The 15,334-nt window shown below is 38.3% G+C and overlaps 1 protein-coding gene across 1 annotated transcript; it reads right to left on the bottom strand.

Moving 5' to 3' along the window:
* Positions 1–1,867: 1,867 nt before the first annotated feature.
* Positions 1,868–13,745, bottom strand: slc39a5 (solute carrier family 39 member 5). Its single transcript, XM_058410285.1, has 12 exons — positions 13,684–13,745; positions 13,255–13,417; positions 11,593–11,816; positions 9,898–10,072; positions 9,475–9,652; positions 7,621–7,790; positions 7,104–7,223; positions 6,974–7,031; positions 5,245–5,397; positions 4,753–4,833; positions 3,506–3,696; positions 1,868–2,741 (listed from the first exon to the last, which is right to left on the bottom strand). The coding sequence occupies exons 1-12, from the start codon at positions 13,704–13,706 to the stop codon at positions 2,592–2,594; spliced, it is 1,686 nt and encodes a 561-aa protein (XP_058266268.1). The 5' UTR covers positions 13,707–13,745; the 3' UTR covers positions 1,868–2,591.
* Between the last annotated feature and the right edge of the window lie 1,589 nt (positions 13,746–15,334).

Raw genomic sequence — 15,334 nt, 5'->3', positions numbered from 1 at the left:
TGTTACTGGTACATTTTTAATTTATAAATACGACTTTGAGAAATCCGGTCAGGTTAGCTCATACTAGTTTTCTGTCTAGCATTAGCTTTAAACACGGTGCAAATCCTATCAATAATCCTGTCAGGTTATCTCATATTCTGTATCTGTGTAGCATTAGCAGTTAAGTTAAACATGCTCAACAAAGCTTGTTTGCTAGCCTTAGTAGTAAAAAATATCACCGGGAAATGAAATCCTTTCAGAAATCCTGTCGGGTTATCTCATGGTAGCTGTTTAATCAGCTTTAGTGCTAAGATGAACATTTAGAAATATTACTTGAAATCCTATTAGAAATCCTGTCAATCTAGCTTGTGTCTAGCATTAATCATGAAACATGTTTAGAAATAACTTTAAAAATCCTCTCAGATATCCTGTTAGGGTAGTTCATGCTAGCAGTTTATTAAAATCCTTACAGAAATCCGCTTGTTAGCTAGTTGGCTAGTATCAGAAGTAGAGAATAAACATTTATAAATGTGGCTTAAAACCCATCAAGAAATCCTGTCAGGTTCACTTATGCTAGCTGTTTATTTAGAATTTGCTTTGAAGACGATAAATGACTTAAAATCCTTTCTGAAATCCCGTCAGGTTAGCTTATGCTAGTTGGTTATTGCAAATTAGCTGTGAAGATGACCAATGACTTAAAATCCTCACAGAAATCCAGTCAGTTTAGCTGTTGCTAGCTGGTTATTTTGAATTAAAAAGAAGAATAATGATGATAAATGTTTAGAAATACAATGTAAAATGCTTAAAGAAATCCTCTTAGGTTAGCTTGATAGCTAGTATCAGAAGTAGATGATAGACTTTTATAAATGTGGCCTAAATCCTTTCTGAAATCTTGCCAGGTTAGCTCATGCTAGCAGGTTATTTACAATTAGCTGTGAAGATTATAAATGTGGCCTAAAAACCCATTGAGAAATCCTGTCAGGTTAGCTTCTGCTAGCAGATTATTTAGAATTAGCTTTGAAGGTGATAAATGACTTAAAATCCTTACAGAAGTCCAGTCAGGTTAGCGTTTGCTAGCTGGTTATTTTGAATTAATTAGATGATAAATGTTTAGAAATCCAACTTAAAATGCTTAAAGAAATCTATATGTTAGCTAGTTGGCTAGTATCAGAAGTAGATTATAGACTTCTATAAATGTGGCCTAAAATCCATTGAGAATTCCTGTCAGGTTAGCTTTTGCAGGCTGGTTATTTAGACTTCATAAGATGATAAATTATGATAAATGTTTAGAAATCCTCTCATGTTAGCTCGTTGGCTAATAGCAGTAGTAGATTATAGTTTATAAAAGCGCCTTAAAAATCCTTTCAGAAATCCAGTCAGGTTAGCTTTTGCTAGCTGGTTATTTCGAATTAAGAAGACAATAAAAATGTTTAGAAATACAACTTAAAATGCACATGTTTAATAGAAACATTTATAAATGAGGCCTGTCAGGCTAGCTAATACTAGCAGGTTATTTAGAATTAGCTGTGAAGATGATAAATGACTTAAAATCCTTATAGAAATCCTCTTATGTTAGCTAGTTGGCTAGTATCAGTAGTAGATGATAGACTTTTATAAATGTGGCCTAAAATCCATTGAGAAATCCTGTCAGGTTAGCTCATACTAGCTGGTTATTCAGACTTAATAAGATGATAAATTATGATAAATGTTTGGAAATGCAACTTAAAATGCTTACAGAAATCCTCTCATGTTAGCTAGTTGGCTAGTATCAGAAGTAAATTATAAACATTTGATAAATGTGTCCTACCAATCCTGTCAAGTTAGCTCATACTAGCAGGTTAGATGAAGATGATAAATGGCTTTAAATCCTCACAGAAATCCTCTCATGTTAGCTCTAAACATTTATAAACGTGGCCTAAAATCCTGTCAGAAATCCTGTCAGGTTAGCTCTTGCTAGCAGGTTATTTAGAATTAGCTGTGAGGATGATAAATGTTAGCTCTTACTCGCTGGTTATTTCTATTTAATAAGATGATAAATGTTTAGAAATACAACTTTAAAAACCTTACAGAAATCCTCTCATGTTAGTTGGCTAGCATTATTAGTAGAATATAACCTGTGATTTTCAGAAATCCTGTCACTTTAGCTCATGCTAGTGTCTCTGTTTAGCTAGCGTTTGCTATAAAGTGTATAAACTGTTACTGACCAGCATTGACAGCTCTTATAGATGTGTTAAACATATTCACACAAAATTAAACATTTAATATACAGAACAACAGATGTGTTAATGCAAAATATTATGATAATTCACAATTCTTTCCCAGAGGTAATCAGTGACCAATTAATAAACGACCAGTCAGATCCTTCATATAAAACTCAGTCACAAAAAAAAAACATTAAAGGAAAGCTACACCACAATTAGCTTCATATAAAAAAAAATTCCCAAAGCAACTTTTAGACCAATTAGTAAACAGACTCTTGAGTCTCACTGAAGCAGCTTTCCTCCTTCCTGTACTGTCCTTTCAGCACGCTAACCCAATAAGCCGTCCACTTTAGCAAAGGTCTGGTGCTGATCAATGATTCCACCATGTGATTCATCACCATTTTCTGTCTCTCATCCGTCCCCCAAGTTAACGCTGATGTTCTCCTCGAAGAGAGCGATGCACAGCATGATGCCTCCTCCTGTGAGCAAGCCCACGCTCTGGAGCAGGAAAGAGATGAGAGGACTCACTGAACCTCGATCTCCATGCAGCATCTCGGGCATCTGGAAGCACAAGAAATGTTAGCGACATGCTAACCTAATTAGAGCAATGTGGGACCGCTGGTTAACACAAGGATCGTAAAATGAAACAGGGAACAGATTCAGAGTTGAGTGATTTAAGACAAATTGAAGAAAAGCATTTCTTTTACAATAACAAATCGAAGATGTTGCTTTTTCATGTTTGTTCGCTTTTCAAACATAAATGTTAATAAAAAATTTCTCACTGAAATCCTCCCATGTTAGCTAGTATTATAATAAACCATAAACATGTCTATAAAAATATGACTTAAAGTACTTTGAACAATCCTTTTCAAGTTAGCTCATGCTAGTTTTTCGTCTAGTTTTAGCACTACACATGCTAGCATGTAAACATGATGCGAGTCCTCTAAGAAATCCTGTCAGGTTGTCTCATACATTCTTTCTGTTTAGTATTAGCAGTAAAGCTCAACGTTTCGAAATGAAATCAAGGTTCAGAAATCATTTCACTAGCTAGCTGGCTAGCATTAGCATTATAGATGATGAATAGGTATGAATAAGAAATAACAAGCCTCTCAGAAATCCTGTCAGGAGGACACATCTAATTAGCTTGAGGTGGAAATATGATAAACATTTAAGAATAGGGCTAAAAATCCTTTTAGAGATCCTGTCGTATTAGCCGCCTATCTAGCCTTAGCTATAAATATGAAACTTGAAGCGTAATATTCACTTCAGTTAGATTCATATTGTTGTTTTGATGAAGGACAAACCCAGATTTAAATTTTTCTCACCATGTCAGTGAGTGCCACGTAGAGAAAGACTCCAGCGGTGAGTGTGAGTATCCAGGGCGAGTGATGTGCCCACTGGTGGCCCAGTACGGTGCCAGTCAGCACCCCTACGTATCCCAGTACAGCCGAGAGCAAGCTGAAGAGAGCCAATCTGCGTACAGGCCAACCTGCAGCCAGCAACATGGCCAGATCACCTGAACACACATGCTGAAACGGTCAGTCCTCATGACGCTGATGATCTCTTTACCTACTTCATTTACTTATGATTAAATATCCAGATGTGCTACAAATTTTAAAAGTTAAAACTGATGTTAAATGTGTTAGTAAGATGTTAGCACACTACCATTTTAAGCCACCATTTCTTTTATACCCGAAGTTGCTTTTTTGATGATGGAGGTTCATAAATCTTTAATTTGGCTCCAAAGATCTGGCCATAACATATTATTTTCATCACTTCCATGCTAATCAAACCGTTTAGTGAGCGCTCATCCATTATTCAGGGGATGGGGGTTATCCTGGAAGAGACCACGCCCACCCGGATGTGAAATGTCCCAAAAGTCAGGAAAACTTGCACGCTACACTAAAAAGGGGATGAATTGATCCAAATCATTGGGGTAAAATAAATAAATGCTACCCTATAGCCTAACGAAGGCACTGGATAATTTTTCTTGAATGAACATGTTTACATTTAAAGCATTTAACAGACACCCTTATCTAGAGCGACTTACATTTTATCTCATTTTTATTCAACTGAGCAATAGAGGGTTAAGGGCCTGGCTCAGGGGCCCAACAGTGGCAGCTTGATGGACTTGGGATTCAAACTGACAACCTTCTGATCAGTACTCTAACACCTTACCCACTAAGCTACCACATCCTCAAACAGCTACATTTCTGGCATTTGGCAGACACCTTAATCCAGAGCAACATACAATTTGTCTCATACAACTGAGCTATTGCAGGTTAAGGGCCTTGCTCAGGAGCCCAGCAGCAGCAACTTGGTGGACCTGGGATTCAAACTCATAACAATCTGATCAATAGCCCAACAGCTTAACCACTAAGCTATCACATCCTTTGAACAGATGACTAAGGAATAAGGGTGGTTTTTCATGATAAGAATAACAGGCATTGCAAAGTTAGTGAGCTTTTACTCATAGCACATGTTTTAACTAAAAAATGAATTGTTTTTGGATAAATTAGAGGATATTAGAAGGGCTCGGTTTGAGCAGAGTGCTGGAGAGAGAGTGTCATACCCAGCTCGTGAGGAAGCTCATGGCAGAAGACAGCGATAGCGGTACTGAGACCTCCAGTCAGGCTCTGAGAAAACGCCACACCTGCAGGAGATACAGAAAACCAGTGTAAGACTTCTGAGCATTGAGCAAAGCCCTAAACATATCAACATTTACTCTGAAGATAGAAACATTTGTGTGAAAAAAATTATACATTTCCTCTCAATTTTGCCCCTAGTAGGATAGGGGAAAACAGAAATACCTATAAAACACTACAAGTCCTGAGTGTCTACTTTCATATGAGCTTCATTAGTAGTAGCTCAAGTGGTTAAGGCTCTGGGTTACTGATCAGAGTATCAGGGTTCAAGCTCCACTGCTGGGCATCTGAGCAAGGCCCTTAACCCTCTCTGCACCAGGGGTGCTGTATCATAGCTGCCCCTGCGCTCTGACCCCAACTTCCTTAGCTGGGATATGTGAAGAAAAGAATTCTACAGAAACCTGCTTGGAGATACACACCAATCGCTAGTCCGTCTGTAAGGTTGTGGATTCCGTCTCCCATGATGACCATCCAGGCGACGGTGCTGAGGCTGGAGGAGCTTCGATCCGGCGGTGTGTGAGAATGACCGTGACCAGACTCAGGGTTCACGGAGCACTCAGGAGTCGAAGAACCTTGAGAAGAGAACCTTAGACTTTACATTTCCGTATCTGTTCATCAGAGCATGATGCAAATATGAAATATGATTACAGAAATATTTGGAAAATTTGTTTTACTGATTTCTATCTTTTCTCCACTTAATTTGCAGTATTTTAAACATTATTCAGACGAAGTTTACACAAACCCCTGCAGCGCTCCACTCTCACTCCCTCATGCATTATACATGAAAAGCCTTTAGCCTCTTTGATTATAACAGTCTCTTGCATTGATCACATTTGAATTATTTACAACCACCTCATTTAACTCCTGACACTCTAGCTTTCAGGGGGCATCTCGGTCTGGGAGTCGGCTGTGAATGATCATGTTTTGAAAATTTTCAATGCAAAAACTAATTTGATGGTGTGTTTAAATGAACAAATTCCATTACACTACACTCACTCACTCTCTTCATAATAATAGAATTATAAATATAATAGCATAATTGTTAATTATACATCGATCAGCCATAACTTTATGACCACCTGACTGATATTGTGTTGGCCCCCATTTTGCTGCCAAAACAGCCCTGACCCGTCGAGGCATGGACTCCACTAGATCCCTGAAGGTGTGCTGTGGTATCTGGCACCAAGATGTTAGCAACAGATCCTTTTAGTCCTGTAAGTTGTGAGGTGGGGCCTTCATGGCAACTTGCAGGATACTTTTGATAGATACTGACCACTGCGGACAGGGAACACCCCACAAGAGCTGCAGTTTTGGAGATGCTCTGATCCAGTGGTCTAGCCATCACAATTTGGCCCTTCGTCAAACTCGCTCAAATCCTTACACTTGTCCATTTTTCCTGCTTCTAACATCAACTTTGAGGACAAAATGTTGACTTGCTGCCTAATATATCCCACCCACTAACAGGTGCCATGATGAGGAGATCATCAGTCTTATTCACTTCACCTCTCAGTGATCATAATGTTATGCCTGAATGGTGTATATACATATTATCTCGGATACTGTTGTATATACAACGTACATAATGCACAAATATATCATTATATTTTTCTTTACACATTATATGCTGTAAATACAACCTGCACATACTTTTCTTTGCACATACTACATGCCATAGCTTTATTTATTGATGTATACGTATTTACATATTTATCTGCACTTATTCATTTGCATAATTTCTACTATTTGCACTTCTGGTTGATGCTAAATGGCATTTCATTGCTCTGTACCTGTACTATGCAATCTATCTATCTATCTATCTATCTATCTATCTATCTATCTATCTATCTATCTATCTATCTATCTATCTATCTATCTATCTATCTATCTATAATATATCTATTAATAAACAAATTACTGTCAACTATCACTAGAAAATATTTTGTTTTGACAGAAATGATTTAAAATATTTTTTTTTAAAAATTGTAGAATTCCACCAAGCCTAATAATAATAATAATAATAATAATAATAATAATTGGGGCGTAAAATTCCTCATGTTGGTTTCTTCATGAATTCAGCTGTAGGTTTTTAATTCATTTAGATTTAACTCAATAATTCTTAGTGAGCCTTAAGAATCTTTCTAAACTTACCCTCTAACGCCTCCATCTCCCGGGCCTCTGCTCTGTTCTGCTGTCTTTTCTTTGATTTCTGAGTGAAACAAAAAAACATCCCAATTAAGAGAAGTGTTTAATGTGTGTGTGTGTGTGTGTGTGTGTGTACCTTGTAGCTGTGTCTGAGACCAAGAACACTCTCAAACACGAAGAGCAGGTAGAGTCCACCGAGTACACTTAAACCCTTTAACACGGCATTCTGGTGATCGCTGTGTGGCCCGGAGTTCGCCTGATACACCACACACACACACACACACACTCAAGAACTTAACACAACCACATTTACATATTCATGCTTAATGATAATGCACCACTTATCATACTCATGAAACATATAAAAAGGATTAGATTTGACATTTAAAAGTTCTATATTTTAACCTTTCCAGCTCTTGATGTTGTGTAATAATGTCATCTAGTCACACACACACACACACACACACACAAACTTTTAATACACACAACTTTCTGTCTGTACAGTCCTGAGAGACTAAACAGTCTTCTAAAGTTCTAACAAAATATAACAACTTCATATATCATATTAAAACCCAAACAGATTCTCTGGGTGAATATGAAATATTAATCTGATATTCGGTTTTATTCTCTTCACTGATTTCCTGGTCACTTACATGAGGCAGTAGGTGCAGCAGGGCGTCTCCACACAGTGTGCCCACTGCCATGGACGCCATGGGGCACAGGAAGGTCCGCAGGGCAGCGGGGGGGATCAGAGGGGTCAGTCCGAGGGCCACGAGGGACGGCAGACTGATTACTAGCAGCGCCACAGAGGCCCAACCCAGAGCTAAGAGGAAATATATACATACAGTTCTTACATTTACATTTACAGTATTTGGCAGATGCCCTTATCCAGAGTGACACCTGAGTAATTGAGGGTTCATTTCAATTCAATTCAATTCAGTTTAATTTATTTGTATTTATTTAGCATGAAATGCATATAAAATATGACTACAATTATACACAGATCAGCCATAACATTATAACCACTAAGTGGTGATGTGAATAAGACTGAGTATCTCCTCATCATGGCACCTGTTAGTGGGTGGGATATATTAGGCAGCAAGTCAACATTTTGTCCTCGAAGTTGATGTGTTAGAAGCAGGAAAAATGGACAAGGATTTGATTTATTACAAGTTCAATGACATCACCTATGTTACCTGACTTCACATCACTTGCTTACACAGCCTACATACTTCACCTAACATTACTTCATTTCTTACTTCACTTTACCTCACTTATTTTCTTCACTTTATCTATGTTCATTTATTTAACCTTCCTTACCTCATTACTTACTTCATTCTGCTTTTCAGTTTAGTTTAATTGAGTCTGCCTACATTACCTTCAGTTACTTTAGTGAAATGTAGGTAAAGGTAAGTTTATTTATTATATGTGTTTGTGCATTTTAATAGTTTTAAAATTCTTTAATCGACTACTTTGAACTTTTCCACAGTCTCGGATAAAGTTTTGAAGGAGACCGAGTTTATACTGCCACAACTCTATACTGCCACAACTCTATACTGCCACAACTCTATACTGCCACAACTCTTGCACTCTCGAACGGTTGAATTCTTTAACTCTTGAATTCTTGAATTTTTTAAGTATTGAATTCTTGAACTCTTGAGCATAAAAATTCTTGAATTCTTGAACTATTCAATTCTTGAACTCTTGAATTCTTGAACGCTTGAACTCCTGAATTTTTGAACACTTAAATTCTTGAATTCTTGAACTCATGAACATTGAATTCTTAAACTATTGAATTCTTAAACTACTGAATTCTTAAACTATTGAATTCTTAAACTATTGAATTCTTGAAAGCTTGAACTCCTGAACTCTTGAATTTTTGAACTATTCAATTCTTGATCTCTTGAATTATTGAACTCCTGAATTTGTAAACACTTAAATTCTTGAATTCTTAAACTACTGAATTCTTGAACTCTTTAATATTTGAACACTTGAACTCCTGATCTCTTGAATTCTTGAACTCTTGAATTTTTGAACTCATGAACATTGAATTCTTGAACACTTAAATTCTTGAATTCTTAAACTATTGAATTCTTGACCTCTTGAATACTTGAATTCTTAAACTACTGAATTCTTGAACTCTTTAATTCTTGAACACTTGAACTCCTGATCCCTTGAATTCTTGAACTCTTGAATTTTTGAACTCATGAACATTGAATTCTTGAACACTTAAATTCTTGAATTCTTAAACTATTGAATTCTTGAACTATTAACTTCTCGAATTCATGAATTCTTGAACTCTTGAATTCTTGAAATTTGAACCTGTGATTTCATGAACAATTGAATTCTTGATTTCTTAAACTCTTAAATTCTTGAATTCTTCAACTCTTGATTGTTTTTTTTTAAAAGCTATCTTCCACTGTAGACATTTTTAAAATCCAACATCAGAATCCTCTAAGTAACGTTAGCGTCAGAAACGCGATCATCTACGCTCAGTGACCGATCACCTCTGAGAAAAGCCACATTGTTCCCGTCTTCCTTCGTGTGAGGGTCTGTGTGGCGAAGACACACACCGCTGTCGATCTGATAGAGCAGAGCGGGACACAGGAAGGTGAAGTGAGCTGGGGTGATATGGGACGCCTGATCCAAACCGAAGTTCCACAGGAGCTGAGTGACGTTCAGACACTAAAACGGAGGGAAGAGAGTGATAATGCTGTGAGTTGCTTCTTTCTATAAAGCTTGAAATGTCTTCTATCCTATAAGCAGTCGTTATCTTATTTTTAAATCCTCTCTGATTGGCGACTAAACACAATTAGAGTTTTGTGACCCCTTTCGGTTACCTTTGTTCACATGATATCAGCCAGCTATCAGACATGCACTTTGATCATTCAGGCTACTTTACACCACACGGCTTAACAGTTAGCACTCACGTTCTCATGGAGGTGGTTCTTTGTCAGATGATCAGAGAGCAGTAGTGTTTCTTCTGTGCCAAGCGAAGGCGTAGATCCTGAACCATCTCCCTGTCCTGAAGATCCACTCACCACGACTTTGACATCGTTTACAGGCATTTCTGATTTGGCTTTAAAAGTCTCAGGCTCAGAGTATCTGTGTGAAATCAAACATTAACGACACATTAAGGCAATTTACTGCCATGTTAAAGGAGGTTTCTGCAGATTTAGATGTCACTATTTACTTATTCTCTACATAAATTTACAGCATTTTCTGTAGCACTTATCCTACATAGGATCGCACGGTCTATCCCAGGGGACTCGGGGCACATGGTAGGGGACAGGGGGAACCGAGTCATCACAGGACACTATAACCCACCCGTTCACACACTACAGACAATATAGAAATCAGACTCAAAGGCATCTCTTTGGACTGGGGGAGAAAACTGGAAACCCCTGAATGCCAGAAGAAGCCTTCATTATCTCCACACATACATTCGAGCGGAATTCTTTTCTTTGCCTATCCCAGCTGAGGTCAGAACACTGGGGCAGATATGATACAGCACCCCTGGGGCAGAGAGGGTTAAGGGCCTTGCTGAATTGCCCAACAGGTGCCCTCTGGTCCTCTGATCAACAATCTCAGAGTCTTAACAAACTCCCCACACATACAGCATGAATCAAAATCAAACCCCCAACCCTGGAGGCAACAGGCTAACCTCTGAGCCACTGTGGCCCCTAGAACCTGAGATAATTTCAGGATTCAAGTTGACTCACGATTCATTCATTCATTATGTCATGCATCTCCATTTCGTGGCTCATCCCAGGAATACCTTGGATGAGATGCAAGTCCTTTGTAGGGCACCATGTTTCCGTTTACAATTTATAAATTTACAAAGCGACAATTTATCTAATATCATACAACGAAGCAATTGAGGTCCCACCTTGCTCAAGGGCCCAGCTTGTAGTCCAAGCTGGGCCCTTGAGCAAGGTGGGACCTTAACACTAAGCTATCAAAGCGACACCAAAGCGACAATTTATGACTGAATAAACAATAGCTGTGTTCATATTCAAAAGCTTGTCTACTCATAAAGTGTTAACTTACTTCATGAACATGGATGTACTTGATGGTGTATTGATGTTAACATTAACTAAAATATTGAAGGATAGTGAAGAAAACCTTGATGTAAAGACCAAGACCAAGAGAGATCATGTGGAGAGAGAGAGTCTTAAGGGGATCAAGATCAAATCTGGGTCTAGACTTTGTTTTCTCACAGTGTGTCAGACTTTATTATGAATATTTTTTTGTTTATTTTTTTGCACTCCTAATCAAGACCAAGACCATATTTAGTGGGTTTGAAGCCTAAGACTGAGACAAGTCCAAGTACAAATGACAATAAGACAGAAAGAAATCCATGTTAATAAAGAAAACATCTCAAAACTGGAGTCTAAACCCAGACTTGAGTCCTAAAGCTCTACTAAAATCAGATCAATGACTCTTCTAGACCTGAAGTTTTCCCTTTAATGCACCACATTTTCTGACCACACTCTGTTTCTGCTCCTCATCACATCTACGTTAGAACAGTTAGACCAGTCCTTCTGTCCTTTGAAGTTAATTAAAACCCAGAAGCACTGTTTAGAATATTATGAGGATTCACTAACTAAACTTCTGACTCTTACTGAGTTGATGACAGCTGATGGGGATGAGGATGATGATGATGGTCTTCTTTTAAGTGTTGGTGAATATGAGCCAGGCTGGGAGAGGAATGCACCACCACGCCATGTCTGATCTCCAGGACGCTGACCTCGCCCAGTCCCAGGCTGCCCAGTAACTTCTGTAGGCCTTCATACGTCAGGGTGCCATTGCTGCCGTACTCCAGGAACAGACGCTGCAGGTAGTAGCCCTTACAGAAGACACGCAGATGTTTAACAACATTTACAAGGTCAAAGGTGGTGTTGTGTACTCAGGAGCCATATCACGTGAAGATTTAAAGCGGCTATAAGTAATATTTGTCCTATAGAACTTTTCTCTTTTGACGTAGTCTGGACGTATTTATTCTTGAGGGTTGCACTGTCTAAAAAATGATCACACACCCACCTTAGAAGATTCATTGATTTAACTGAATAAGTGATTAATTGATTCAACTGAATCAGTGATTCATTGATTAAACTGTAAAAGTGATTAATTGATTCAGCTAAATCAGTTATTCATAGATTCAACTGAATCAGTGATCGATTGATTGATTTAACTGAATCAGTAATTAATTGATTCAACTGAATCAGTAATTAATTGATTCAACTGAATCAGTAATTCATTGATTCAACTGAATCATTGATTAATTGATTCAAATGAATCAGTGAAACATTGATTTAAGTGAATTAGTGAAACATTGATTTAACTGTAAAAGTGATTCATTGATTCAACCGAATCAGTGATTCATTGATTCACTTGAATCAGTAATTCATTGATTGAACTGAATCAGTGATTCATTGATTCAACTGAATCGGTAATTAATTGATTCAACTAAATCAGTAATTCATTGATTCAACTTAATCAGTGATTCATTGATTCAACTGAATCATTTCTAACGTCATTTAATTCCATTCAATTTACATTATTTGGATTTAACAGGTACAGGATCACAAGACATTGGGTTGAGACTAGAGGTGTGCATGAGGACTGGGGTGCAATAAAAACAATTGCACAAGCAGCGGCTTTTTACTTTCAACAAAGACATTCATTCATTTATAGTCACTGCCTGGTCAGGGTCACGATGGTTTAAACTGATTTTATTGCTACATGTCTGCTACATAGAATGTGAAAGTAGACACTCAGGCCTTTAAGAATTTGTAGTGTTTCATAAGAATTTCCCCAGCCTCATACTCATACTCTACTCATAGAACAGTCACAAAAAACAAGCACTTTTTACAAAAATGTTGAAGTAAATGTAAACCCATTTCTGCTCTCTGAGATGCCCCAAGTGCTTCTAAAAAGCAGCTAAAATTGATCTTCAACCACTAAAATTCTGTGTAAGGTTATCCAACAGTGGGAAAACACACACATCTCAAACGCACTGACTCATTTTATATCAGACTCACAGCCAGAAAATCATTCACTCATTTGTTTTTACTGATTGAAAATGTCCCATAAGTCCATTTCCATTCCACCAGCATACTGTAAAAAGGGTTTAAGACTAAGATTTCTGCTTTCAACACAGGCACTAAAACACAACTTTATGGATCTGGGTTGCTTGCATCACCGTGTCCTAGATAAGGCCGTGGTCAGCGTGCGTTTGGTCAGAAATAAAAGGTTGAGTTCGGCTTTTAGATGATTGTTCTTACTTGCTCCTCAAAAGCGTCCTCCAAGCGCTCGGCCGAACGTGAGACCTGACCGTTGTCTCTCGGCGATTCGGCTGTGTCAGAATGCGAATGAGCGTGTGACGTCTGTATGGATGAAACGATCACGAAGGTGAAGTAAACACTGAGCTTGAAGTCCAGAGGCATCCTGAAGACGAGCGAGAAAGAAGGAAAAAGAAGAGCAGAGTATGATATCTGGACATGCAGAGCTGCAAGGCTGGGGTCTATTGAATGACTTTTTCAGAAGAGGAAAAAGAAAAAAAAACCCATTGGTGCTCAAGATTCCTGTCCAGTTTCTGAAAAGATCTTGCCGTGGAAGAAATACATCACAGATTCGTTCATTACTAAAATGTAAACAAGAGACTCTGTGCAGGTTTTACACATTATTGATCCGTGCAACAAAAATAAACTTACCTGGAATTGTCTTCCTTCACCATTTAAGATTTCTGTGCTTCCTCAAAGCCTGAGCGCTCTCAGTAGCTCTGGTTAATGTTTACACACCCTTCAAACGTCACTGCTGGCTTTTTAAGCAACTGCAACGGATTGATCAGGTATGCTGATCCTCTCAAGTCATCAGTAGGAGGGTGAGAATGTTTTTGGGGGGGAGGAGAAAGATATAAAAAAAAAAACACCCTCTCCCTAGCTTTTATATGAGCAGAAATATGTTGTTTTTGGTATCAAAAGGAATCAAAAGATACACAAAATACCTTTATCGACTGTCTGGGTCATAAAAATAGAGAATAATCATTGACAATGTTTGATTTATTTGTATAGCGCTTTTAACAATGGACATTGTCTCAAAGCAGCTTTAAAGAAGTATAGAAACATAGTAAAAGTTACTATTTATCTCTAATATTTATCTCTAATGAGAAGCCTGAGGCAATGGTGGTGAGGAAAAACTCCCTGAGATGATCAGAGGAAGAAACCTTGAGAGGAACCAGGCTCAGAAGAGAACCTCGTCCTCATCTGGATGACACTGGACTGTAAATAATGTAAATGTAAATAATGTGCTTTCTACAACATTTTGGAATACAAATATACTAAGAATTGAATTTCAGTAAAAGTTTAATATAAATGGAATGTACTATGGAGGTGGGAAAGGGAAGGATGTGTATGGGAAAATATAAATATACACTAAATTGCCAAAGGTTTTGGGACACCCCTCCAAATCACTGAATTTAGGTGTTGTTTTTCAGGGGTTGGGCTCGACCCCTTAGTTCCAGTGAAAGGCACTCTTAATGCTTCAGCATTTTGGACAACTTTGTGGGAACAGTTTGGGGCAGACGTCCCAGGTCAAATCTGGGACGTCTGCCTTTACATGCACATGAATGTAATATGGAGTTGTCCCGCCCTTTGCAGCTAGAACAGCTTCAACTCTTCTGGGAAGGCTTTCCACAAGGTATAGGAGTGTGTTTATGGGAATTTTTGACCATTCCACTAGAAGCGCATTTGTGAGGTCAGGCACTGATGCTGGAGGAGAAGGTCTGGGGTCGCAGTCTCCGCTCTAATTCATCCCAAAGGTGTTAAGGTCAAGACGTTGTGAAGTTCCTCCACACCAAACTCGCTCATCCATGTCTTCATGGACCTTGCTTTGTGCACTGGTGTGCAGTCATGTTGGAACAGGAAGGGGTCATCCCCAAACTGTTCCCACAAAGTTGGGAGGATGAAATTGTCCAAAATGTCTTGGTATGCTGAAGGATTAAGAGTTCCTGGAACTAAGGGGCCGAGATCAACCCCTGAAAAACAACACCTGAATTCAATGATGTTGGCTCCCGAAACTTTCGGCAATATCGTGTATGTACATGTGAAAACAGATCAGTGGTAGAACAATGAGATTACTATGAACAAAAATCACACAAGTAGTCTGGCTAATAATTACAGGATGTGATTAAAGTCTATTTTACATTTTGATTTCCTCCAGAGTTTCCTCTAGGTTTCCTCTGGGTCTTTCCGGTTTCCTCCTATCCTCACACACTGCGTTCCAGGGAAAGACTCTGCATCTCTCGTAACCCTGATTGAACACTTATTGAAGATAAATCAATTACACGGTGTGAATGACTCTGTG

The sequence above is a fragment of the Hemibagrus wyckioides genome, linkage group LG15 (assembly GCF_019097595.1).
Source record: "Hemibagrus wyckioides isolate EC202008001 linkage group LG15, SWU_Hwy_1.0, whole genome shotgun sequence".
NCBI classification, from domain to species: Eukaryota; Metazoa; Chordata; class Actinopteri; order Siluriformes; family Bagridae; genus Hemibagrus; species Hemibagrus wyckioides.
This window is presented reverse-complemented; position numbering and strand designations above follow the sequence as displayed.